This window comes from Macrotis lagotis, chromosome 6, assembly GCF_037893015.1.
Source record: "Macrotis lagotis isolate mMagLag1 chromosome 6, bilby.v1.9.chrom.fasta, whole genome shotgun sequence".
Lineage (NCBI taxonomy): Eukaryota > Metazoa > Chordata > Mammalia > Peramelemorphia > Peramelidae > Macrotis > Macrotis lagotis.
The window spans coordinates 197,566,468-197,592,778 of record NC_133663.1 but is presented as its reverse complement, the minus strand read 5'-3'; the positions used below and the strand labels follow the sequence as shown (position 1 = coordinate 197,592,778).

Sequence of the window (26,311 nt, the reverse complement as noted above, 5' to 3'; positions counted from 1 at the left end):
GAGACAGATTATATTACATTTTATGATCTTTACTGTAAAGTATAGGACAAAAGATTTCTTCCTGCACCTTGTCTTTGAAGCTTTTGAAGCTGAAGCACTGCCTACCTGTGTCCTTGCTGCTTGCTTTGCAATGCTACTGCTGGATATCTGTTTGCCAACACTTGCTTGTGCATCATTTGTCCATGTTGAGAGAGGGAAGGAGTAGACAAAAAAGTTTGTCACTGGAAAGAGGGATCCTTCTTTTGACCTATAGTAGCAGACAGGGCCTAAGCAAATCCCCTTAGGCTCTTTGGTAGAATCATAGAACAGATAAGGAGGGAGAAGGAAAGTTAGAATAAGAAAATGTCAGAAAAGGAGAGAATGAAAAAATTGAAAAGAGAAAAATATTATTTAATATGGTGAGGAATTTACTACTTGAGTATCAAGCAACAGATGCCACCTAGGAACCACTGGGGCCTTTAGCTTGTCTGTACACAGTGCCAGGAATCACTTGGCCAGGGTGTCAGTGTTTTTATGTTCCAGTGTGCATAAAATGGAAAATGAGGAAAATAGAAAGGTATTTTCCTAAAGTCATGAAGATTTATTAACTGTGGAAAGAAAACCTTTAGAGTCATTATGAGAATGCAAGGTCTCTTATGGAATTTGGAAAATTGGAGGAGACTCCTTTAGCCTATAGACTGAATTTTTCTTCCTTCTATTTAGAGTGGTTCCTATAGACAGAGTACTATCCCTCTTAGATAAAACTAATTCTTATCTATGACAATACATGGGGTGGGTTACTATACATGTGAAACTTTGGAAATCTACTCATGTGTAAGATACTTTGTTTTTTCATAATAAAAGCTAATATTTTGATTTTTAGGGTCTTTTCCAAAAAAACCCACACAGCACATTTTTCTAGAAGTTCTAAATAATTGTCATTCTCTAAATCTCATTTAAAAATGATGGAATTAATGAATAATACCATTAACCCTATGTGAAACACATGAAGTCTAACAAGTCTTTTTTTATGTTTATATGCATAAAGATGATCTGATTGATTTATTTTTTCTTCCCTTCTTTTTCATGTATTGTCTTAGTATTCTTTTATGTAAATTTAATTATAACTGGTTAAATTCAGCTAATTAATAATTACCTTATTTGTGAATTATGTTTCCCCTCCAAAAAAAAAACAAAGCAACAAAACAGCAGCATTGGTATTAGTTAAAATGTTAAACCTTAGAGTTTTAACTTTGAAAAAAAGTTAAATAGCATTCCATATTCCTAAAGAAGCCATATTTCTCATGTTGCAAAACTGGGTTAGGGATGTTTATATCCATAATTATTTGAAAAGAGAAGGGGACAGTGTTTGGAAAAATTGGGGGATTTTTTGTTTATATGTTTTTAGAATGAACTTTTCTCGAATTGTAATGTCATAAAGGCATCTGTTTTCAATTTTTTATATGAATGTGCTATTTCTTTGCTAATTGTGTCTGAAATTTAATCAAGCAGGTAATGTGAAGATGGATGTATTTAGGTTTGCATGTTTGGCAGTGGTCTTTATCTTGTGGTTTCTTCCTTCCTTTCCATCCCCCCTGCTTTGACATGTGTGTGCATGCACAGATGGTCCATTAAAATTGAAATTCTCTAGGTATGCATGGGGACCCAGAGATACCTAATCTTATTGCCCAGATGGGTGTTTTTGAGGACTTTCTTCTTAGAGACATACCTTTGTTCTTTTCTACATGTTGTGCCTCTAAGTCACTTTTCTTTTCTGATGAATGTCTTGCCTTGCCTTCTACCATCTCTAGTTTGTTTGTGTGTCCCTTGTTGCCACATCTTTGCTTTGGATTTGGTATTTGACTGGAAAGCCAGTTTTTATGCAGAACGCATTGAATGTTTTGTGTTTTGTTTTCTTGTAAGGTACAGTGGTCCCATCTGGCATCTCTCAAGAACAATGTTTCCCCTGTCTCGCGATCCCATTCCTTCAGTGACCCTTCTCCTCCCAAATTTGCACATCACCATCTTCGTTCTCAGGACCCATGTCCACCTTCACGCAGTGAGGTGCTAAGTCAGTGTTCTGACTCTAAGTCGGAGGTACCCGATCCCACCCAAAAGGCTTGGTCTAGATCAGACAGTGACGAGGTGCCTCCAAGGGTAAGGAGTAGAAAGATAGATGGATCAAATTTTTTTAAGGGTTTGGTGACTTTTCACCAGAGCTAATGGGGCAGTGCAACTTAATAGAAGGGTATATACTATATGGGGAGTGACTTCAGAAATAGGCAGTTTTGTCTCATCAGCGGCAGATATAGCAAAAATTACTTGAGGTCAAAACCTACAAGAAGTAGGCTTCCAGACCAAATATAATTAACTTCTGCAATGACAAATGCTTTTTTCTAGCATTTAAGAGCTATTTGATTTATTTGCACTATTAATAAAACATTAAAATATTCAGGAAAAGACTTCAAAGAAAATAGTAGGATACTCAAATTATAAGAAATTTTTTTTCTTTTCCCAAAGATATTTTTGTGTTTTTTTTTATAAGATTATAGAATGATGAAATTAAACAAAGAGGGGCATTTGGGTAGGTTTTTTTTTCCCTCCTCCACTTGGAATTTGCTTCTTCTGAATATTTCCTTGCTTCCTGCTAGCCTCTCCCTCCTGCTGACCCATGTATAGATCATTGTTCAGTTCCTTTGAGCATTTTTTCCTGGTTCTCACATTATCTCAGCAAAATGCTTTGTGTGTTCCCTGCCACTGAAGCTTCAGTCGAAACATCATATTCTTTTAAAATATCAGACACACAGGGAGAATATTTGTCTTGGCTCCATAGGTTTCTTAGACTAGGTTCACTGTCCTCCTCATTGGATGCATGGGGTACCAGAGAGAAGCTTTATTAGCAATAGGGAAAGGGGATGGTTGGGGTCCATTTTATCAGGTTGAGTAATAGAATTAGAAATTATTTTAAATGCATCCTTTGGTGGGGATAGCTTTTTCCCTCTTTTTTAAAAAGTAATATAATTGCCTTCTTTTTCTGCCTAAGGTACCTGTGAGAACAACGTCCCGTTCTCCTGTTTTATCTCGCCGTGATTCTCCCCTGCAGGGCAGTGGGCAGCAAAATAATCAAGCAGGTCAAAGAAACTCTACGAGGTAAGGGAAGAATAAATGTTAAGGTCAGGTATACTTTTTTCTCTTGTACGATTTCAGCATTCTTCATGTTATCTTTTGGAGAGAACAATGGAAGAAGAATACAGAATGAACAACTGTGAATTCTGAACTTCTAGACAAATACTGTTTCTGGAAATAGAAAAGCTCCTTTGAAATTCTAGTGAATTTCTTCTCCATAATCAGGGACAGGTGATTTTAAAGAATTGAAGACCTGTGAAGCTACTTTGTCATTTTAACAGTTATAAAATGACTATTAAACCATTGTTAAATTGGTATGAATGGGAGAATGAGACTAAAGACAAAGGGTTAATATTTCCTTAGCAATGATGAATGATACCATATGCTCAGAAAAGGAGCAAAAATCTAGGGTACTGGGGGCGGCTAGGTGGTGTAGTGGATAAAGCCACCGGCCTTGTAGTCAGGAGTACCTGGGTTCAAATCCGGTCTCAGACATTTAATAATTACCTAGCTGTGTGGCCTTGGGCAAGCCACTTAACCCCATTGCCTTGCAAAAATCTTAAAAAAAAAAAATCTAGGGTACTGATCTCCATTTGAAATATTTATTCCAAATTTCATTTGCTCATCATTTTGAGTGATTACTTCTGTGTTCAGAACCTAAGGTAGGAATGCAGATGTCACAAATAAAGTCTATCTGATGATTTAGTAGGAAAGCAAGATTCAGTTTAGTAATTACTCAGTTATTATGTACACGAAACTACTAAACGTTGGAGACAAAAGACAATACCAAAATAGTAAATGCTCAATGTATACAACATAATATGAAATAATTTCAAGAGGAGTACTGATATCAGGGGGTGGGGGGGAGGTAGGAATGGCCTTGTATATAAGATAGCTCAGGGCCCTGAGCTGTGCTTTGAAGGAAACTGGGATACAATAAAATAGAGATGAGAAAGAACCACATAAAGGAATTACTTCTAGAAATGATGGAAGTGAGATATGGCATGTCATACATGAGGAAGAGCTAGCAGGCTGCTAGGATACACATAAAGGAGAGTTATATAAAATAAGACTGGAAACGTAGGTTGGAGCCAGATTGCATCTGGTAACTTTTGCATGCCAGATTATGGTTTTTGTATCTTATCCTAAAAGCAGTAGGGAGCTATTAAAAGATTTTTGAGTAATAAAATGCAATAAATTTGTCAATAATAATGTCAGTAATAATAGCAGCTAGCATAATATTTAGCACTTTATAAATATAATACAAATACAGACACAGCACTGTCATACAACTAAGGCAGATGAATATGCCCAGGGTTTACAGCTAATAAGTGTCTGAGCCCAGATTGGGACTCAGATTTTTCTGATTTCTGATTGTACTATGTACATCTAGCTGCCTCAGCCAATGCCCACTCTTAGCAAGACTGGGGTATAGCTATGTAAGGAAATGGAAATTGTGATGCTGTTATCATGGGTCTCTAGAATTTTGAGCATAGCCCATGGAAATTTGAATATAATTAATATTGTGATTTATTTCTTAAAATAATTTAGCATATTTGTAGATGTTTGGCCTCAGTGTTGTAGCCCCTTAGTAATAGAATATTAATTTTTTGGTGAGATTTTAAATAAAATTATCTTCATAAAGTTCTTGTGTTATTTTAGTAGTATTAAATCATATTAAATTATAGGAATGGCAGAAACAATTTCAGGTTATGAAAGACTTTCCATAATCTGCACCTGTCTGTTGCTCTAGCCTAATTTCATATCCCTTCCTTTCATATATTTTGTGTTCTGGTTACATGTATACTAATGGCTATTCTTAATATCATCCTGCCCTCTCTTGTCTTAACATCTTTGGGCTTGATGTCCTCCTAAACTGGAACCCATTCTTTATCTTCTTTTAAGGTCTAGCTCACATGTCATCTCCTTAAAGAGACCTTCTGCTGATCCCCACAATTAGATGTGATCCTTCCCTCCCCCAAATATCTCATAAACTCACTTTATATCTTCTATGACTTTTTTACCTTCTGATTTGTATTTATGATGATTTGCACAACTCTGTCCCCCTACTCAATTATAAATTCCATATGGGAAGAATCATTTTTTTAACACATGACTTTAGGACTACTACTTACTTCTGTCCTTAGTTCTGTGAATATCAGAGATTCAAAGGTTTCTTCAGAGTAGGTGAACATCCTCTCCCCACTCATGTGTCAGATAAGATTAATCCTTGGTAGTTGTCTGAAACTCATAAAGGTTAAGTGATTTATTGGGCCTACTTAAGCTCTTAAGTATCAAAGACCAAATTTGAATCACTCTCTTCTTTGAATTCAGTTGATATATACACAACATATCTATTAATAAGTCCCTTAACTAAGATTCTGTTGAACTCTTATGAAAAATGATCATTTTTAATCTCAAGTAAAAATCCTGTCCCTTGATTTTAATGGGGATCAGTCAATATATTGATATACTGATTAGTTAAGGGTGATGTAAGATTACTAATATATATATCAGTTCTTTGACTATCAAATATATATTTTCTTCCTTTTTAATTTCTCTCAATGAGCAAAGGACCTAGTTATACTTGTTAACATTTAGTACCAACATTGGAATTAAGCACAATCTATGCTTACATAATCAGGGTGGACCTAAAGCATGAAGTCAGATAGGAGGGAAGAAGGAAAACATAAAAGTGCATGTGATGAGGATCCTAGGAAATAATCCAGAGTCTGTTTAGTTCAGCCTCTTCATTTTTACAGTGAGTAACTTGAGACTCAGAGAGGTTAAAGGACTTGCCCTCCAAAGGTCACACAAGTAGGAATCATCCGAGGGAGAAAGTAAGCCCATGTTCTCATAGTGAGAGATACAGTCTGTATTTAAATTAAACCTCATGATATTTTTAAGAACTAGTAAAAATAAAAATCACACTACTAGTTAAAAGAGAATAGCTGCACATGGTCAACCTGCTTCTTCTTCTTCTTTTTTTTTTTTTTGCTTCTTGTGTCTGACTTTAAGAGAATACCACCATCAGCAGTTGTTACAGAAAGTATTAGTGTTATAGGCTATCAATCTTCAGCCTGAATTATGTAACAAAGGAGTTTTTTTTTTCCTTCTTGATACGTCTCATCATTTCTTCTTTTCTCTAGGTGGTATGGAAAAGTAGAAAACTATTTGGTATGCTTCCCTACTATTAAGATACATTCACATTGTTTTAGATAAGTGATTCAGATCAATTCCTTACTAAGAGCTAAATGCAGTTTGATTTATATTTACAATTGGACTCCTGCACTTTGAGCTAAAGAAATTGACTTTTTCTGTCTCTCATCCTTTACCCCCCCCCCCTTCTCTTTCTAAATAGCAATATCGAACCCAGACTGTTATGGGAGAGAGTAGAAAAGCTGGTACCACGGCCTGGAAGTGGTAGCTCCTCAGGATCAAGTAATTCGGGCTCACAGCCAGGGTCCCATCCTGGCTCTCAGAGTGGATCTGGTGAACGCTTCAGAGTAAGATGTACGACTTCCTGTCTCTATTTTTTTTTCTTTTTAAGAAAAACCTTCATTTTGCTTTTGGGTATTTTTTTAAAATCCTAGAATATCACTTTACTAAGATTTCCATAATATCTATTTTTTTAGTTTTAATTCACTTGAGAAAGAAATTATCAGTGGAATTCCCTGTGCTCTTAAGACAATCAAGAGGTAGTTTTGTCTCTGTCCTTTTTGAGACTATTACTTGTGGAACATGAAAGTGATGGCAGAGTATTCTGAGGAGAGAAGAGTGAGTGATCAAAGGAATTCTCCTGATTGAATCCCAATTTTTGTTGAATGGTTCATTGAGAAGCTAGATAAGGCTTACCTTAGAAATTACTGTTTCATACTTTGGGAGTGGGGTTGGGTTGGGGTGATGATATTTAAATAAATAGTTGTGATCATATGTATCTTTCCCCTCCCATTTCTGTGATTTGGTTTTGACAGCATCATCAAAATCAGAAGGTTCGCCATCCCAGCGCCAAGAAAATGCAACCAAAAAGCCTGAAGAGAAAAAAGAAGTCTTTAGACCTCACAAACCTGCTGTAAGAAAATTAGATCCAAAATCCTTTTACCATTTTTTTTCCGACCTTTGTGAGGTTTTGTGTGGAAAGGCCAATGAAACACAATTGCTACTGCCTTTTATACTGAGACTGTGAGGTTGGAAGGAGAAGAACTAAAAGTGAATCAAACCGATAATGAAGTGATTTTACCTTCACATTTACTCATAGTAATCTTTATAAGACAGTCATTGTAAAGTCACCAATCACTTGTACCAGGCTCCATCTTAAATGTTGGTGATACAAAAAAAGGCAAAATTTGTCCCTGCCTTCTAAGGTGCCCATAATCTCAGATGACATAGAGAGCATTAACTTAAAGATAGGAAGACTTAAGTGTCTGCTTTGCCAAGGACATATTCTGACTGGGTAAACCCAATTTTTCCATAGGTTTTTCTTAATCACACCTCAAGCATGTGCTTCATTTTTTTAATTTAAATCAATTGATTTTAATTTTCAAATTGAATTTTTAAAAAAAAAATTTTTTAATTAAAAAAACTTTTTTTTTCAGATTGAATTTAAATCAGTTGACTTCTTGGTTCTTTGGATTACTTGCTAAAAGTCTAAGAGTGCAATTCCCTGGGGTATTCTCATTTATTAATTCTTGATTCTAGTGAATCATAGATCTATTCTATTTTGCTCTCTTTGCCATATAAAAAAGAGGGAGATAATCTATGCTTCTGTTATATATTTGCATCTACATCTCTGTCTTCTTATATTATTATATATATATATATATATATATATATATATATATATATATATATATATATATACACACACATATATATGTGTGTGTATGTGTATATAATATATATATAATATATATATATATATATATATTTGGGTTTTTTTAAATCAAATTTTGTGTGTCTAATAAAGGAATCATCAAGAGGTGGGATAAAATTAGTCCTTTCATTTATAAGCAAATTTGTAAAATTGCACAAGAATGTTTTTAAGCACTGACAGCTATTCATCCAGCCCACAGATAGAGATCTGCAAGATCCCTTTTTTTATGGCAGTGAGTATGGGGATCTTGCCTTACTTAAACTTTTATGTCTTCTAGTGTCTACCTCTGTGCTCTCAATATTGCAGGTGCCTAATAAATGTATCTTGTATTGTATTGAAAAGTTCTATGGTCTTTTAAAAATATCCCTAATTATTCAAATTCTTCAAGCAGAATTAGGTTCTATCTGGTAACTTTCCAGTCTTTGCTACTCTATATCTTTCATTTAATTAGTTAATAATCAGTGATTGATTACACCTTGTGAAAATCAGATTTCTGTTTTCCAGCTGATTTGATTTTTGTTTTTCTTCTTTTATGATGTTTCCTTTCACTGTGTCCTCCCCATGTGGTTCCACCATGGTGATCCCTCTGACTCAAACTACAATTGTACTGAATGATTCAGGGAGAAGTGGTAAGCATTCTTTATAAAAATTGAATGCCAAACAACCCCTTCCCTTGATTTTTAAATGTATTCCTTTTCTTGGCTTCTGTATCATTTCCTTTTTCATTTTTAATTATTATTTGTTCTTTCCAATTTTGAAAGTATTTTTTAGATTTTAAAAACTTCTTCAAATTTTCCTATAGGTTTTTCTAATTACACCACAAAAATGTACTTTATTGAATTTAAATTGTTATTGCTCAATGCCATTAGATCACATTGAGGTTTGGTTTATAGTATGGTTTCTTTTCTTTTTTTCTGACTTTGTTTTCTTAGTGACTATAATAATTAATTTTTGGTAAGTAGGGCAATTGTTGGGCAAGCATATTGCATCCTAAAGCAAATTTAGGCTGCATATTTAGATTTCTACAAGTTACTTCATAATGATTTTAATATAATGACAAGAAAACTTCTATCTCTCCCAGAAAAAAGGACAGTGAGTTTGAATTGCAAAAGGTCAAATTATATAGGGTGGTTGTTTTTTTCCCCCCCCTGAGGAATGGTTCCTTGAAATTTTATTCTAATAGCTAGAGATTTCATCTGATATTACTTTCTTCAGATTCTGGTCAACTAGCTTCCTGGTAGATTTTTAATTTCTTTAGTGGAAAAAATAAGCCAAAATAAAAGCCCTATAAATATGACTTCAGTTTATATGGAGGCATTATTAATTAAGAGGCAGAGACAAAGTTTTGGTTGTTTTCCTTCTTGCTCAAAAGAGATCTAAATGACATTTCTGTGTTGGGTTCAAGGTGCTAAGTGTCTGACTTTGGAGAGTCAGACTAATAGAAACTTATGAGGTTCTACCACAGGTTGGACGTGAATAATCCATATAAAAACATAGGCAGTTAGTGAGGGTATTTGAATATAAATCTTTTCTCAGATACCAACCAGCTCTGTTATTATAGACAAGTCACCTGTCTAAACCTTAGATTCCTTATCTCTAAAATGGGAAAAATAGTACTTTTTTTCCTGCTGCCTCATTGGATGGAGATGAGAAAAGTGATTTGAAAACTTCAAAGTTGTATAAATGTGATTCACAAGCAAATTCCTGTCTAAATACTCTTCTTGAGCTAAGATATTATGTCTGATAAATGCCCCTAGAGTTCATCCTCATAATGAAAAGATGATTGACAAAACAGACTAAATAGATACTCTTATCTAAAAAATAGTAGTTTGACAGAATATGTTGAGGTTTAAAAAGTTTTAAAAATACTTTTAATTTGGCATAATAGAAAATTACCAAAATAATTTCTACCTGTAAGGAAAGCTGCCCAAAGCTTCCTTCTTTGTTTCTCTACCCCTCTTTTGGTTTGTAATACCTGCTAATCCTTGTTTCTTCATCCTATTACTCCCTTCCCATTAGGACTTGACCGAGTTAGCCAAGGAACTTCGAGCCGCTGAAGACGTGCGACCTCCTCACAAAGTGACTGACTATTCCTCATCTAGTGAAGAATCTGGAACAACAGATGAAGAAGATGATGATATGGAACAAGAAGGGGCAGATGAATCTACTTCTGGACCAGAGGACACCAGAGCAGTGTCAGTCTTGGGTTTATTTTGAACAGGAAGAGAATGATTATGTGTGCCTTCTTCTACTTATTTTCTTCTTACTTTGATCTACTGTAGGCCTTTTTAAAAATTGAATGGCTAACTCTTAGTTTCTCAAGATAAAAGAATATGCAAATTTGGTACCTTCTTAAAATAATCAAAAGTCAATTCGATGTTTGATTTCTTACCTTATTTTTTAATTACCAATTCTGCTAGATAGGGAAATGCCAGATTGATTTAATCAAATGAAAATTTGTCATCTTAAATTTTGGTTAAAATCAAATTGTAATTTGATTACTAAAGGAAAGTCACACTTTTTTTTAGTAGAGAATTGGGAGGGGGATTCTTTTTGCTTCTATATCCTGATCTAATGACTTTGGAAAAGAAAATGACACCTTAAAATGAAAATATGTCTCTTTGGCTTATGGTTTTTAACTACTTATTTGAATAAACAGATCATCTCTGAATCTGAGCAATGGTGAAACTGAATCAGTGAAAACAATGATTGTTCATGATGATGTAGAAAGTGAACCCGCCATGACCCCATCGAAAGAGGGCACTTTAATCGTCCGCCAGGTACTGTCTTCTCTTCTGACTTGACAGATTCATAGTTTTTTCTGTTAGTCATTAACCCACTCGCTCATTCACTCATGCTGCTGTTTCTACATTTTATCTGTTGTCCATGTTAATAAGACCCAGGCTAGGAGAGTGGTTTGGGGACTCTAGATTCAGGTGTGTGGTGCATGCAGAGAAAACAGTAGCCTTCCACCTCACATTGCTGCCCTTTGCATGTCCATCAATGGTTCTCATCCAAGCACTTGTGCTGAGTCTCTCATAGTCTGTGTTCAGAAAGTGGAAAAACTCCAGGTGTTAAGAGGGTGCCCAGAATAGGCAAAGCACTCTCTTTCTAAAGCAGAACAATACACTGATTCTGAGGAGGACACTCAGCTCTGAATGTCTCTTGGGATACAGGGGGGTCAACATGTCCATGAGTCAAGCTAAGACATTGGAAGAGGTGGGTGAAGACACTAAAGCGAGAGTGACAGGTGGCAGATTTCTGGGGGGTCACGAGGTCTTTCTTTTATGTTCCAATTGTTAGTTCTCTCATCCTTGTTGCATATTTAAATAACTCCTTGTGTATCTGTGTGATCTCACACACTCTTTCAGTTTGTGTTTCTTAGTTATTATACCTGAATGTTAATCATCAATGACAAACTTATGCTTATTGCTTAAATAGCTAGAACAGTCCCCCCCCCAAAAAAAAAGTGGTTTGGATTTTTACCTGTGGGTGCATTTCAAGGTACAGCAACCTACTCAGGAGGGGGAAGAAAAAGAAATGAAGGAGAGTATCCGCTTCAGTTTTAAATTGGCAGATGCCTATAAGACATAACTGTTGAGGTAATGAGGTAGCCTAGCAGGGATATTAGATAAACAGTCAGGTTGTGCTGGCCGGAGGACTTATCTTGATTTCTGTTGGCTCAACCCACACCAACTCCCCTCGGGCATCTGGTAAAGGAATCCTAAGGAATGGGGCAAAATTAGCCCCCAGTTAGTCCTTTCGTTTGTAGAAAGTTTGAAAAAAAATTGCACAGCTCTTTTAAAAAATGGAACTGAGAATCATTAGGGTCATAGGCAATTGCAGCAGCACTTGAGCAAGACAAGTGTGCCTGTTTTTTCTACAGAGTACAGTTGACCAAAAGCGTGCCAGCCACCATGAGAGCAATGGCTTTGCCGGTCGCATTCACCTCTTGCCAGATCTCTTACAGCAAAGCCATTCCTCCTCCACTTCCTCCACCTCCTCCTCCCCATCCTCCAGCCAGCCGACACCCACCATGTCCCCACAGACACCCCAGGACAAGCTCACTCCTAATGAGGTATGTCTCCGCACCACAGCTGGCTGCTTTCATAGGGTTAGGCCAAATACTGCCTAGTGGCTAGTTTGCAGAAGAAATCTTGCCAGTTCCCTCCTTCCTATCCCCTCCCTTACTCCCCCCCTCCACCTTGCTTTATTCTATCACCTTACCTTCTCCTCAACCCCAAGTAACATGTTTCAGATCTGCATACAAACCCGTTAACCTAGCTCAGTTCCCCATCCCCCCCCCAAAAAAAACTTGCCAGTTCACTATTTTTACTTCTCTATAGTTAGTTTAGTTGCATGGCTTTCTTTATATTCAGTTCAAAAAAAAAATCTCAACTGGTTGCTGTGTACTCAGACCCATTTTATATTTGGAATGCTTGGGGGGGCAGATGTATTTTTGATCATCTGAGAAATCTGCCTTCTTCATTTTATAATGAAGGATGAAACTTGGTTAAGTAGACTTGCCTTACCTAGGAAGTTGTAGGCTTTGTAGCAAGGGACCTTTCAAAGCAGGCTGCCTTTTTCTGAGGCCAGCCCTATTATAAAGGGATTTTGATTTTAGAATACACAACTGCTTAGAGTTTGAAAGATGCCAAGCTCTGAGTTTGGCATCTAGCTGGCTTCCCAGGGGAACCTACCTACCTAGGGACCATAAGTAAGAGGAGCAGTGATCTTTGAGTGGTTTTCTTTCTTTCTTCCTTTTTTTTTTCCTGCTGAAATCTGGAGATTCTGTTTGCTCTGAGGGCTTGAGTGTGGGGCTCTCTCTGAGTGCTCAGTGGACTGAATCTGTGATCTCTTGAATGGAAAAGAAAGGTGATATGTGGCTAGAGTGCAGTTTCATTTTCTAAGTTAAAAAGAGAGGAAACGTTAATGAAGAATACTTCCACAACAACCCATTGCCTAAGCAAATTTTTGTTAGATTTCTGTGTATGGATTTGTTGGAAATAGGAGTGAAGTTGGGTTTCTAAAGGTAAGATGTAAATGTAAATTTGGCCAGCTTTGGAAAAACCAGTTTCATATCCCATCTTCCCTTGCATTGTTTGGAAAGTGAGTATAGATAGGGGTATAACCAGGCAAATAGGTAAATGGCCATTTCCAGTGATGGATTGGAGTAATCAGTAATCAGGCAGAAAGTCAACTTTGCCATTCGACTGGATTGTGAGCACCCAAATTACAGACTTTGATCAACTCTGCCTAAAGAAACCATGGCACTTTTAGGTGATGCGAACTTGTAAGTGGGTCCAGTGGGAGTATAGTAGATATTGGTGGTCCCTGGAATGTAGCACAATGGTGATGTGACACTCAAATATTCATCCCTGTATTTGAAATGTTCTAAGGCAATTTGAACAAACATTTTTCCTTTGTTCTACAGTGGCACCCCACCTACACTCACATTCCTCCATATAAATACATATATAAATATATATTATATATTTATATATGTCTATTTATATATATTTTAAACTTTGTACCATTTTGCTCTAATGTGTGATGTTATCACTATAACCTTTAACTCACTAAACTGGCAAGTTTATTTTATTTTTCTGTTTGTTCTGTTTTTAATTGTCATTCCATCTCACTTAACAATTTGTTTCACTTCTCTTTGTTTTTTTAACGTATTAAGTTATACTCTTTAAACACCAATGATTTTTTTTATTAAAAAAAATCACCCCAGTGGTCCTTATCTCACGATTTGCACTTTTCACATTAACGAGCCCTTATTTAATATACAGGTCTAATAGTTTTTTATTTATACATAATAACGTTGGATTAGCTTGCTCAGTTTTCTGGCCAGAGACTCAGTTTAAAATAAAAGAATGTATAAATGGAAAATGGGTTCAATTGAACGCTGAAATTTATTAAGCCCAAGGAGGAGCAGATATTATATCCTAGATGGATTTTATTTTGTCGTATAGAAAACTGAATGCATTATTTGGTGAATCCAGTTCCAATTTCAGAGACGTGAAAATCCTTTTGACAGTTTCAAATAGAAATCTTTAACCACCACCACCCCCAAATTTAAAAATCAAACAAAACACCTAAGAAAATAAAATACATATTGATTAGTACTAACTGATGACAGTTTCTTAGGTGAATCATTTCTATATTTTGGAAAAGAAGGATGGTCCTTTAGATCATTCCTGTTAGTTTCTCTAATACTCCCTTTGAGATCTGTGCTAAGATGGAGACTGGCAGTGAAAGGGATATGAGTAGAGTGCACCTAGTGTTGTCTCATTGGCACGTTTTTGGGAGATGCTGAAAGAAGGGGCAGGGGCTTCAAACTGTTGAATCAGTGCAGTGTAGGAAATTTGGTTTGAAAAATGTTGATTGTTGTCATTCTTATTGATTGTCATTTATATTAATAAAGTTGAAATTTACATTGCAGACTCAGTCCGCTAGTAACACACTCCAGAAACACAAATCTTCCTCCTCCTTTACACCTTTTATAGACCCCAGATTACTACAGATTTCTCCATCTAGTGGGACAACAGTGACTTCTGTGGGTAAGTAAAAGGGACAGCAAGAAAGCCACTGAAAAGTAGGGTTTTGGTGCTTTCAGTTGGTTACCCTTGAACTTAGTTGAGTCCTGACATGGGGATTGCTAACGAAGGGCGACAGTTTGAATGCAAAGAATGTTCTCATCATGCTTGCACTATTTGATTTGCAGAAACCTGCATAGTTTTATTTCCTTTTTCCATTTGCATTCCTTACAAAATTAGACATTTCTTTCTTTAATGAAGTGTCAGCCATTTACATATGAATGTTTTTCTTAAATTAAGGTAGAGCAATTTTAACCTGTTTTTAGAGGTTAATTTTAAGTGTACTTATTCTTTTTCAGTGGGATTTTCTAGCGAAGCAATGAGATGTGAAGCAATAAGGCAAGATCCCACCCGGAAGGGATCAGTTGTCAATGTGAACCCTACAAATACTCGACCACAGAGTGATACCCCTGAGATTCGTAAATACAAGAAGAGATTTAATTCTGAAATCTTGTGTGCTGCCTTATGGGGTAGGTGGTCTTATCCTCTTCATTCTTTTTTTTCTACCTTCTTCTGTCAAGATGCACAGTACTCTTGGTTGGCCTTTTTTAGGAGATTCCTATAGGAGTTTGAAGTCTATAGCCATCTAGTCCTAAAAAGGTTTGTGGTTTGCTTCCCCCACTTCCCTCCCAGTTATATACCAGGTCATTTTACTCGGGGATATGTCTACTATGTGTAGACCCATTTTGATGTATGTCAGCACATCTGTCAACAGAAGTTATGTAGGTCTAATTATAAGTGTTATTTTATACTTTATTGTTTTTGTTTATTAGTTGATTTTTTTGGTCAAGTTGTTTGCAGTGGTGTTCAACTCTTCATGATTCCATTTGAGTTCTTCTCAAGTGATTTATTATTTCCTTCTTCAGCTTATTTTACAGATGGGAAAGCTGAAGCACAAGGTTAAATGACTTGCCAGCATCATGCAGTTAGTTCGTGTCTGAGGCCAGATTTGAACTCTGGAAGATGAGTCTTTTCTGACTGCATAATAGCACTTATGACATGTTTGCAAATATCTCTTTCAATCTTTAAATCAACCATGGGGATGATATAGTATGTGCCATGCATCTTAAGACAAAGAAAGGCAAAACATCCCCTCTTCCTTATTGAACTTACATTCTCATGGTAGAGAGCACATATATAAATATGTAAATAGGAACATTTAATATCCATACAAAGGAGGTGAAAGAGAGACAGAGGGAAAGACATAATGAGCCCTTCCCTTTGGCAGTGGTATTATGGAGGATGGATTGCACTGGACAATAGAAATAATTGGAAGTTGTTCAACACCTTAGCTAGGATGTTGGCCATGTGATGAACAGTGGAATAAAGTTAGTAACAAGCTTTGTCAGCTTCTTTTGGTAAGTGGAGTGAATGAGGACACTGAGGGTTCCTCAGATTAGGAGTCTAGAGAATTTGGATTGAAGTGGGAACATTGAAAGTGCCCATTTAAGTCCCTAGTGACCTTTGAGAGCATGGTGTCAGTAGAGCAGGTGAAGATCATATTGCCCTGGATTAATGAGTGAGTACATGGAATCAGTCTTATCATCCCACTGTCCCCTGTCTTGTCAGTGAAAGAAAGAAAACTTAGAAGATGGCAACTAGAGAAAGGATTGGGAGTCATGAAAAACTTTTAATCTTCTCCCTGAATATATTTAAAATCATGGAAGGAAACTCCCAAAGAGAAAGAAGTTTATGGTATTAGAAAGGGATGAAGTCTAATATTGTCTTTTCTTTTGAGACCAGAGAAAGGATGACAGACTAGGTTTATTTAACAAGTTCAGATTCAAAGAAGATGAAGCTGAGGAACTTCATTTGGAGAGACTTCAATATTTGTAGTAACATATGCGATAATGATCTCTCATAGGAGGAGGGAGAAACGATCCCCAGCATGAGAAGAAGGTCTGGATGAACCATAAAAGGGGAATGATTATCACTTCAAGATTTTAAGAGCACTTTATATTTGATAATAATAGCTACCAATAACTAACATGATACTTGAAACACTTACAGTGAGCATTTAGGAAGCGCAGAGGATAGAGGATTGGGGCTATGGTTGGAAAGACCTGGGTTCAGATCCAATCTCAGACACTTATGTGTGACCCCGGGAAGTCAATTAACCCTACTTGCCTCAGATTCCACATCTGTAAAATGAATTAGAAAACGAAATGTCAATCCACTGCAGTACATCTTTGTTCAGAAGAAAACCCCAAGTGGAGTCCAGAAGAGTTGGACATGATTGAAAATGACTTAACAACAAGCACTTCAAAAGCTCTTTATAAATATCTCATTTTATCTTTGTAACATCTCAGGTTAGTATGCCAGGGAGCTAGTGTGCTCCTCATTTTATAGATAGGGAAACTGAGGCTGAAGATTAAATGACTTCCCCAGAGTCACACAGCACAGCCTTTGAGATTGCAATGTTGCCTCCTTAGCACAGTGAAGCAGTGGGAAAAGGCTTTCGTAGGAGGTAACATAGGACATAGGAAAGAGCGCTATCTCTTGAGTTAGTGACAAATAATTTTAACTTCCCTAGGCTTCGATTTTCTCATCTATAAAATGAAGAAATTGGATTAGATAAAGCAATTAATAACTTTTTAAAGTCTAGATCTACAATCCTATGGAGGATAAATATATTACATAAATTAATTTAATTAATAGTGATTTTTGGATGATGAACACATCAGTGATATTTTCCTCTTGTTTGAAGAATTATAAAAGTTAAAAAAAGGGGTAAAATATTAATTGGTAGCCAAATACATGAAGTCAATTCAAAGTATCTGCCACTTTATTTTGGAATATTGCTCTTCAGTCCAGTGCATTTAAAACTTTGATTAGTTGAGATAAAAAGGAGGAAGGAATTATTGAGTGCCTACTGCATTGCATACTGTACCAAGGGGTTCACAATTACTATATCATTTTATTATAACCCCTAGGAGGTGGTTGCTGTTTTGATCCCCATTTTACGGTTGAGAAAACTGAGGCAGAAAAAGATTAAGTGAATTGCCCAAGATCATATCTTAGACTGGATTTGAATTATCTTCCTGACTACAGGCCTATCATGCTGTCTACTCTATCACCCAGCTGCCATATTGTAAAGATGTTTTTCTCTCATCCGTAGTATCTCTCTCTTTGATTTGTATTTTGAACACTTTATTCAATTAATTTACTGCGTATTTTTTAAAATCTTAAACAGGGCAAGGGCTTTTGAAAAGTATTCTGGGATTTTCTCTCATTTTCCCATAGTCTTGAGAATCTTGAGTAAGCATACTTGGAGTATTTACCCAGTACTAGAAAATTTTAGTGTGAATTTTTAAAACTCCTACCATTACAAATTTAATTAAAGTTTAAGTTCTTAAAGATCACAAAACTGGGATCTAGAACATTGTTGCAGAAGGGAAATGCCAGGTTCATTTTTAGCAGGTACATGGTTTCCAAGGTTTTCACTTTCTAATAACTCCATATTTTATGTTTTCCTCTTATAGAATTATGCACTTTTAAAAAACTAATTATGAAAAAACCATGATACTTAGTACCAGAGCACTTCCATTCATTTGAACTGCAGATGGCACACTTTAGAGGACTGGTTTTTAAATTTTTTCTTTAAGACCTTATTTCTTTTTGTTTTCAGAAATTTGTCCAGAATATAGTAATTTCCAGCTTAATCAATGCCTAAGTTTAATATTTATGGCTACAAAATAAGTACTCCAGCAAAGAACTGGAAGAATGACTAATCTAGGGGGCAGCTGGGTGGCACAGTAGATAGAGCACTGGTCCTGGAGTCAGGAGTACCTGAGTTCAAATATGACCTCAGACACTTAATAATTTCCTAGCTGTGTGACCTTGGGCAAGTCACTTAACCCCACTGCCTTGCCAAAAAAAACCCAAATGGGGGAAAATTGTAAAACCTCATATCTTTAATAAAAATAAATTTAAAAAAACCCAAATGACTTATCTAACATCTTTCTACTCTGAAGGAAATAAAAAGACTTGGAATTTTAATATAGTATACAATATGTATGGAGAATGGAATCACTGAAGAATATTTGGGGTATCTTATAAGGTTGGGGGGTGGATATGTGTTATCCTCTAGCTGAGGTGGGAAATAATCGAAAGAGGTATGAATGCAAAATGATGAGTTTCTGTGTCTTGTGAAATCCAGGTATCTCAAGAAAATCCAAGAAAAGATGAATACAGGTGCTCCACTTAAATGGTGGAAGATCTGGGGGAAGTTCTCCAGTTAGATGGAGGGAGGAGTCCTGGGGTAAAGGGTGCTAAAGGAGATAGGAGTTTCTGAATTGAATTCATTTTGCATAATTTTGAATTTCTGGAGATCGTAAAATTCAGAGAAGATCAGCTGGGTGGGAATTTTCAAATCATTTAATTTTATTTTTAGAATAAATTGCATGGGAGAACAGTTAAAGAAAAAATGCTTCCTCATCCTGTCTCCTCTCAAATGCCTCCCCATTCATATGCAAATGTTCAGTATCTCAGCAACATTTCATTGGACATATACCTGGACTAGGTGCAATGAGAAGTTCTGAGCTCTGTAGTTCCTGTGTTCCATTTAAAGAGTTTCTGGACTACTTCAGTAAAGAACGCATGCACCAATAAAAAACTTTTTTTTAAAAAGCATTAATACAGAATATGTGGCAGAGATTATTAAACATCTTTTAAATTATAAAACAACTCTGGATTCATTATTATGTTCATGCAGGGTAATAGTGGAGGAAAATAGTAATAACAAAAACAACAATAATAAATAACTAACATTTGTATAATTCTTACTAATGTGCCAAAGAGGAGAACACTTAAATACTTGACAATTATTACTTAATTTGATCCTCACAACCTGAGGAGATGGGACCTATTATTATTCCCACTTTTATACTTGGGGAAAATTGAGGCAAACAACTATTAAGTGACTTTCCCAAGAACACACAGAGACTCAGTGAGTCTCCGAGGTCATATCTGACCTCATGCCTTCTTCACTGTACCACCTGCATGGTATAAATTTGCTGTTGTTGAGTCATTTTTCAGTTGTAACCCACTCTTCATGACCCGTTTTTGAGGATTTCAAAGCAATAATTAAACTTGTCACTATTATCAGATTATTCTTAAATATTTGATTTTGTAAGAACTGTTACAAAAAGAAGAGTTAATTGATGAGTAAAGGAGGAATTAAATTATGACATTGTTTAAAAGGAGAAGAGTAAAGAATCGGAAAGTATGTTTATTTGTTTAAGTTTTGAGAAACCAATACAATTGTTTAGGTTTAGAAGAACCCAGTAGAGAGAGAGGGGTGGAAGATGTTACAGAGAACAAGTAAAATTGAGATCCAGGAGTATGCAGGAGGCTATTGAAATATCTTTCTTTTATATTTCATGAGAAAGTTTACTAATACTTTATTCCCCCTAACTTTGTGACATTGATATTTTTAAAACTTAAATCATTTGTTGTAGGCATATTTTGTAGCTAGAATTGATTTCGTAATGAGTAAGCTTCCCCCCCCCCCCAACTCTTCATATTTATACCTCCTCTCCCATTAAAAAACAAAACAAAGCAAGAACTTCAAGACTTTAAACTGAACATAGTCATTCTTGGGATATGTAAGTAAATGAAGATTAATTATCTTCTTTTCATTTAGCAGGTAATTACCCTAGTTTAATGGATGAATGAATGAATGAATTAATTAGTTAAATGATTAATTAAGTGATATCAGAAGATTTTTTTTTTGACCAGTTCAAGAGAGCATGTTATGCTAAATACAGATTTTTGTTTCCTTTAAATAGGAGTGAATTTGTTAGTGGGTACAGAGAGTGGTCTGATGTTGCTGGACAGAAGTGGCCAAGGAAAGGTGTATCCTCTTATCAACCGAAGGCGGTTCCAGCAGATGGATGTCCTTGAAGGCTTGAATGTCTTAGTGACAATATCTGGTAAAGTGTCTATCATATCATTTATTTAACATGGTTCAAAATGCATGAAATTCCTAAATGCTGGAAAAAATGTTTCTTGTTTTGTATAAAAAAATTTGTGTGTGTGTGTGTAAAAATCCGAGATTATCCACACCAATTGAAAAAAAGGTAAATTAAAATTTAGTCATAGTTCTTTTGTTGCATATCTATGAATTATGAGTCACAGGAGTTTTGTTTTCCAACACACACACCACACACACACACACACAGTAACATTTCATGGCGAGGAGGGGAGATTACTTTGAGGAGGGGAATCCATCAGGTTCTCATTTTTAGGTAAAATACTACATATATATATATAGATAGATAGATAGATAGATAGATATTACAGGTTTGGTTTTCTGCTTCCTCAACTACAATTAGGTTTTTGTTGGGGGTTTTTTTTTTTACTTTGTTTTAAAATAGATAACAAAAGAAGGGTGTCATTGCAGCTAAAGGCTGGCACAAAATTATGCCAGCAACTAATAGCTGCCTTCCTTGCTGCTAGAAAGGAGAAACTATAAAAAGCCAATATGGTGACTCTAAAAATGTATTCTGGATCTATTTAGAAAAAAATAGAATGTCAGAGTTAGAAAGCTCTGTAGAGTCCATCTGTCATAGGCAATAACAGCCCTACCCACCAGGACAGCCTCATGTCATCATTGTATTTTGATCTTATTTATGACATTAAGTTGTGGAGAAAGGGTTGTTTTGTTTAGCATATTCAGGATACAGAGTTATGGAAATAAGTGATAGTTCTAAAAGTTTATCTTCAAAAATGGTTTAACATATTGATCATTAAATCTAAGTTTCTTGAAAAATTCACTAGTTGCATTCCTTAAAAGTCTTGTTAAATGTATCTGTAACACAACTATAGCTCAGTATAGTGGGGAAAAGTATCAAGTATATAAATGTTGAATTTCTCATGTGGTTTTAACACAATCACTGTGATTATGTGAAGCATAATCTTTTTAACTTTATATCAGGAAAATTCCCGCTAATGTAAGTTTTTTAAAGACAGGTAAGTCTAGAGCATTTAGGTGTTTATATTTTGTACATTTTAAGCAAATATTTTATTAGCATTAAATTGCCTAAACATTTTATTTGATTTTATGCACTTGAAAATTCTGCTTTTCTATGAAAAGGCAAATTATTTTGTCTAATAAATCTCAAATTGGATGAAAGTATACCATGTCATTCATTTCATAGAGCAATATTCTTTAAATTCAATAAACTTTCCTTAAGAAGTTGCCATTAGGGGTGGCTAGGTGGTGCAGTGGATAGAGCACCAGCCTTGGAATCAGGAGTACCTGAGTTCAAATCTGGCCTCAGACACTTAATAATTACCTAGCTGTGTGGCCTTGGGCAAGCCACTTAACTCCATTTGCCTTGCAAAATCCTTATTAAAAAAAAAGTTGCCATTAAAAAACACAGCCTTTTAAAAATTGTTCCATGCATATCATACATTTTATACATATTTACATACACATATCCCAATTGTATATGTAATTTCATTTATTTTATTTGCATATTTCATACTTATATGTATATGTGTATACATGCATGCATAAACACATCCATCTTCAATTATAATTGTCAAGGACATCAGATCTTTGAACTTGTGACAGGGTAACATGTAGAGTTTGGATCACTTAAAAATCCTGACCCTCTTTTAAAAACTTTTATTTAGTTTCTCTTAAGAAATTGCTGTGGTTCTTAACTGATTTTGTTTATTGTTTGACCTAGATTCTATTCCTTGTATGTGCCAAAAAATGTATAAGATTTGAGATCCTAATAACCCAGCTAATCCCTTACTATGTTTATTTATTGAAATTCACACAGATAGCTATAAGACAATTTGTGGTCCATGGATATTGAGCTAAGAGTTACCTTCTTCAGTTAGAAGGCAGATTTACACATTTGGCCAAGGAAGAATTGGTTTTGACAGTGATTTGATGCTATTTTCTCAAAGATGTAAAGGTTTCTAGAAGCAAGTCACTTGTCCAAGAAATAAAAATTTCTCTTCAGAAGCATGTAATGAAGTCTTTTTGTTAGGGGGAAAATGAGTTACATGTGGAGGCCCATTGGACCTCTTTTTTTTTTAAAGGATAATTTTTTTAAAATTTATTCTTATTTTTGTACAAATGATGTTTTTTTATATATTACTAAAATATACTTGTTTAAGAGTAATACCCCTCTCCCCTAAAAATATGGACCCACAGGAGTGATAAACTAAAGAGAAAAAAATTAAAAAAATAATAATAATGATAGGTGCAGCCAGGTGGTGCACCCGAGCCCAAATCCGGCCCCAGACACCCAACCATCACCCAGCTGTGTGACCCTGGGCAAGCCACCCCAACCTCATTGCCCTGAAAAAACAGCAACAACAACAACAACAAAAAAGACATAAAATGAAATGATGATGATGATGATGATGATGATAGTAGGGGTGGCCAGGTGGTGCAGTGGACAGAGCACCAGGCCCTGGAGTCAGGCAAGTCACCCAGCTCCATTTGCCTTGCAAACCTCCCCCACCCCCACCCCCCCCCGCCGCCAAAAAAATAATAATAATAAAAAATGTGCTTCAGTCTGTGTTCTAACACCTTCAGCTCTGTCACAGGTGGTCACATTCTTTATAATAAGTCCATCACAAAAGCTACGTCCATATTTTTTTCACCATTGCCATTGCTGATCGCAGTTCCCTCCATTTCTACTTCCCCACTACCTTATACTGTATTTTCTCTCTCCTTTCACTCTGTCCTTCTTCTTAAATGTGCTATAGGGTCGCTGAGTGGTGCAGCAGACAGATCCCCAGCCCTGGGAACAAGAGGCCCCAAGCCCACATACCACCCCTTAGGCCCAGCATCCACCTGGCCCTATGGTCCCAGACAGGCCATCCAATCCCAGCCCCTTGCAAGAAGTAAAAAAGAAAATGTGCTATATCTGACCACTCTCCCCCCATGGTCCATCCTCTCCTCCTTCATTCATATCCCCCCCTTCCCCCTGTCCCCCCCCTTCTTACTCCAGATATCTATACCCCATTGAGTATATATGCTGTTTCTTCTCCTAGCCACCTCTGATGAGAGCAAAGATTCCCTCATTCCCCCCTTGCCTTCCCACCTCCCATATCATTGCAATAGCTCATTGTAATAAAGGAAAATTTTATTATATGAAATATCTTGGCCTATTCCCCCCTCTCCTTTTTCTTTCTCCCATTATATTTCCCTTTTTTCTATTGACTCCATTTTTACACCATATTTTATTTTCAAATTCAGCCTTCTCCTGTGCTTCATCTAGCGAATCTCCTACCTGCTCTGTTAATTGAGAAGGTTCATATGAGTAATTATCAGTGTCATTTTTCTATGCAGGAATACATGCAATTCATCAACATATTTTCATATTTTCCCCCTCTCCTGCAATCTCTATGCTTCACCTAAGTCCTGTATTTGAAGATCAAACCTTCTGTTTAACTCTGGTCATTTCAACAGGAATATTTGAAATTCTCCTGGTTCATTGAAAGTCTATCTTTTTCCCTGGAAGAGGACATTCACTTTTGCTGGGTAGTTGATTCTCATTTGCATTCCAAGCTCTTTTGCCTTCTGGTATATTATATTCCAAGCCCTATGAGCTTTTAATGTAATTGCTGCTAAGTTCTGTGTGATCCTGACTGAAGCTCCACGATATTTGAATTGTGTCCTTCTGGCTGCTTGTAATATTTTCTCTTTGACTTGGGAGTTCTGGAACTTGGCTATAATATTCCTGGGGTGTTTTTTGTTTTTTTTGTTTGTTTGTTTTTTTGGATCTCTTTCTCAGGGAGTTTGGTGGATTCTCTCCATTTCTATTTTGCCCTCTGCTTCTAGGATATCAGGGCAATTTTCCTGTAGTAATTTTTTGAAAATGATGTCAACACTCTTTTCTTGATCATGACTTTCAATCATCCCAATAATTTTTAAATTATCTTTCCTGAATCTGTTTTCCATATAAGTTGTTTTTTCAATGAGATGTTAAACATTTTCTTCTAATTTTTCATTCTTTTGGTTTTGAAGTATTGTGTCTTGATTTCTCATAAAATCAGCAGCTTCCCTCACTTCCATTCTATATATTGAAGGATTTGTTTTCCTCAGAGCTTTCTTACCTCTTTTTCCATCTGACCAGTTCTGCTTTTTAAAGCATTCTTCTCTTCAATAACTTTTTTGAACTGTTTTATCCATTTGCCCTAAGCTGGTTTTTAACATGTTATTTTCTTCAGCATTTTTTTGGATCTCCTTGACTAAGCTGCTGACTTCATTTTCATGTTTTCCTGCATCTCTCTCATTTCTTTTCCCAGTTTTTCTTCCAATTCCCTCATTTGATTTTCGAAGTCTTTTTTGAGCTCTGTCATAGCCTGAGCCCAATTTCTGTTTTTCTTGGAGTCTTTAGATGCAGGAGTTTGTACTTCCTCCTCTTCAGATTGAGTATTTTGATCCTTCTTGGTATCATAGACAAAGTATTTCTCGATGATGTTCCTCTTTTTTCTCTGCTTACTCATTTCTCCAGCCTATGCCTGGTTTTGGGGTGCTTCCTGAACTTTTGAGTATTATTGAGACACCCCCACATACACACACAAGGATCTCCATGTGTGAGTCTCTGTCTTCCTTCCTGGTCTGTGAATGACCATATGCACCCCCCTCTGCCACGGGGCTGAGGTGGGGGGGGGGTCCTGCTGTTCTGTGGGGGGCCTAGACTGCGATCAGGATCTGAATGTGGTCAGAGTCCTGTTCCTGGGACAGAGGACAGACCTTGGCAGTCTCTCTCCACTCCCCTACCTAGGCTCAGCACTCACACCTGGGAGCTCCTGCTTACTGGCTCCTCCTGCTTCCAGTTCCTGGATCTGGGCTGCTGTAGCCACACTGCTTGCAGAGTGCCCTGAGGGCTGGGCTTCACGTGCTATGTGGCAGAGGTCCCCCCAGATCCCCCCAAGTTGTGCCCGGTGCTCCCTGGGGTTTAGGTCAGCCTGGGGCTGTCTCCTGGAGGCTGATGTTCCTTCACTCTGGTGGCCGCCCCTCCAACCCCATGGAGCAGAGCCTTTCGGGTCTTTTTTAGGTTACCTTGAGCTGGAGAACTGTCTCACTGGATCCATCTGTGGGTTCTGTCTCTCGAAATTTCAGTTAGAGTCCTTATTTTATAAGTTTCAACACATCAGAGAGAGAGAGAGAGAGAGAGCAAGCACCTAAGAGAGGATCCTCTCTTGTCACCATCTTGGCTCCGCCCCCCCAGGATAATTTTTTAAAAAAATAATTAGATTCTAAGTTTTTTCAGATATGTAAAATCTAGTTTCCTATATTAATATGTAGTTTCTCATTAAATTAAATTCTGAAATAAACTTATTACATGCGTGGATACTATTTAAATAACTTGATCATTTGGTTGAATTCATACTGCTAGCCTGTTTAAATAAAAGAAATCAGTTTTGTATTCATTCTGTTTTGACCACCCTATTAAAAGAACCAATCTTTTGACTTATTTTGTTTTTGTCTGTCCTAGCATAGTTAAAACAATGTATGCCTTGATAGATATTTATTAATTGTGAAATGCATGAGTAAAATGAAGTTTGAAAAAAATGAGAAAACTAAAATGAGATTTAGTCTTGACTTAAATTATGTTTCTTAATAGTTATCATATGCTTCCAAAGCCTAATTCAATATGGCAGCATTGCAAACTATATTATAGGCAAGTTTCTTTTTATTATTGTGGTTAGGTATAAATCCAAGACTACCTCCTTTTAGAGACAATATGGTCAT

General features: G+C 36.3%; 1 protein-coding gene across 19 annotated transcripts in view; it reads left to right on the top strand.

The window, feature by feature from the left end:
• MAP4K4 (mitogen-activated protein kinase kinase kinase kinase 4) overlaps window positions 1-26,311 on the top strand; it is a 277,338-nt gene that overhangs the window by 232,665 nt on the left and 18,362 nt on the right. For 7 of the 19 annotated variants that reach the window (XM_074192232.1, XM_074192240.1, XM_074192234.1 and 4 more), the window contains 10 exons: window positions 1,903-2,136; window positions 3,023-3,129; window positions 6,467-6,618; window positions 7,080-7,177; window positions 9,998-10,173; window positions 10,638-10,758; window positions 11,865-12,056; window positions 14,427-14,544; window positions 14,880-15,050; window positions 20,370-20,513. In XM_074192232.1, coding sequence (XP_074048333.1) covers window positions 1,903-2,136; window positions 3,023-3,129; window positions 6,467-6,618; window positions 7,080-7,177; window positions 9,998-10,173; window positions 10,638-10,758; window positions 11,865-12,056; window positions 14,427-14,544; window positions 14,880-15,050; window positions 20,370-20,513 — 1,513 coding nt within the window. The remainder of the gene's footprint in view (window positions 1-1,902; window positions 2,137-3,022; window positions 3,130-6,466; window positions 6,619-7,079; window positions 7,178-9,997; window positions 10,174-10,637; window positions 10,759-11,864; window positions 12,057-14,426; window positions 14,545-14,879; window positions 15,051-20,369; window positions 20,514-26,311) is intronic. The other 12 variants (XM_074192243.1, XM_074192237.1, XM_074192249.1 and 9 more) reach the window with 3 other exon arrangements.